Source organism: Antrostomus carolinensis, unplaced genomic scaffold (genome assembly GCF_000700745.2).
Source record: "Antrostomus carolinensis isolate BGI_N321 unplaced genomic scaffold, ASM70074v2 scaffold47963, whole genome shotgun sequence".
NCBI classification, from domain to species: domain Eukaryota; kingdom Metazoa; phylum Chordata; class Aves; order Caprimulgiformes; family Caprimulgidae; genus Antrostomus; species Antrostomus carolinensis.
In genome coordinates this window covers 894-1,150 of record NW_010304017.1, presented here as the reverse complement: position 1 = coordinate 1,150, position 257 = coordinate 894, and the positions used below count along the sequence as shown (strand labels likewise).

At 61.5% G+C, this 257-nt stretch overlaps 1 protein-coding gene across 1 annotated transcript in view; it reads right to left on the bottom strand.

Annotated features, from left to right (window-relative positions):
• The window catches only part of LOC104522101 (transcription factor SOX-2), a gene marked incomplete at its 3' end in the record, with an annotated part of 906 nt that overhangs the window by 317 nt on the left and 332 nt on the right, over positions 1-257 (bottom strand). Inside the window, 1 exon segment of the mRNA XM_029084091.1 lies at positions 6-257. This exon segment is cut by the window's right edge and continues 98 nt beyond it. Coding sequence (XP_028939924.1) covers positions 6-257 — 252 coding nt within the window.

Genomic DNA, 257 nt, shown 5'->3' with positions numbered 1-257 from the left:
CTCACGTCGTAGCGGTGCATGGGCTGCATCTGCGCCGCGTTGTGCGCGTTCAAGCCCGGGTGCTGCGGGTAGCCGAGCTGCTCTTGCATCATCCCATAGCCTCCGTTGGTCCAGCCGTTCATGTGCGCGTAACTGTCCATCCTCTGGTTCACCCCAGCTCCCAAGGTGGCCCCAACCCCTACCCCAGTCGTCATGGTATTGGTGCCCGGTGCCAGTAAGCCCCCTGGCAACGTGTACTTATCCTTCTTCATGAGGGT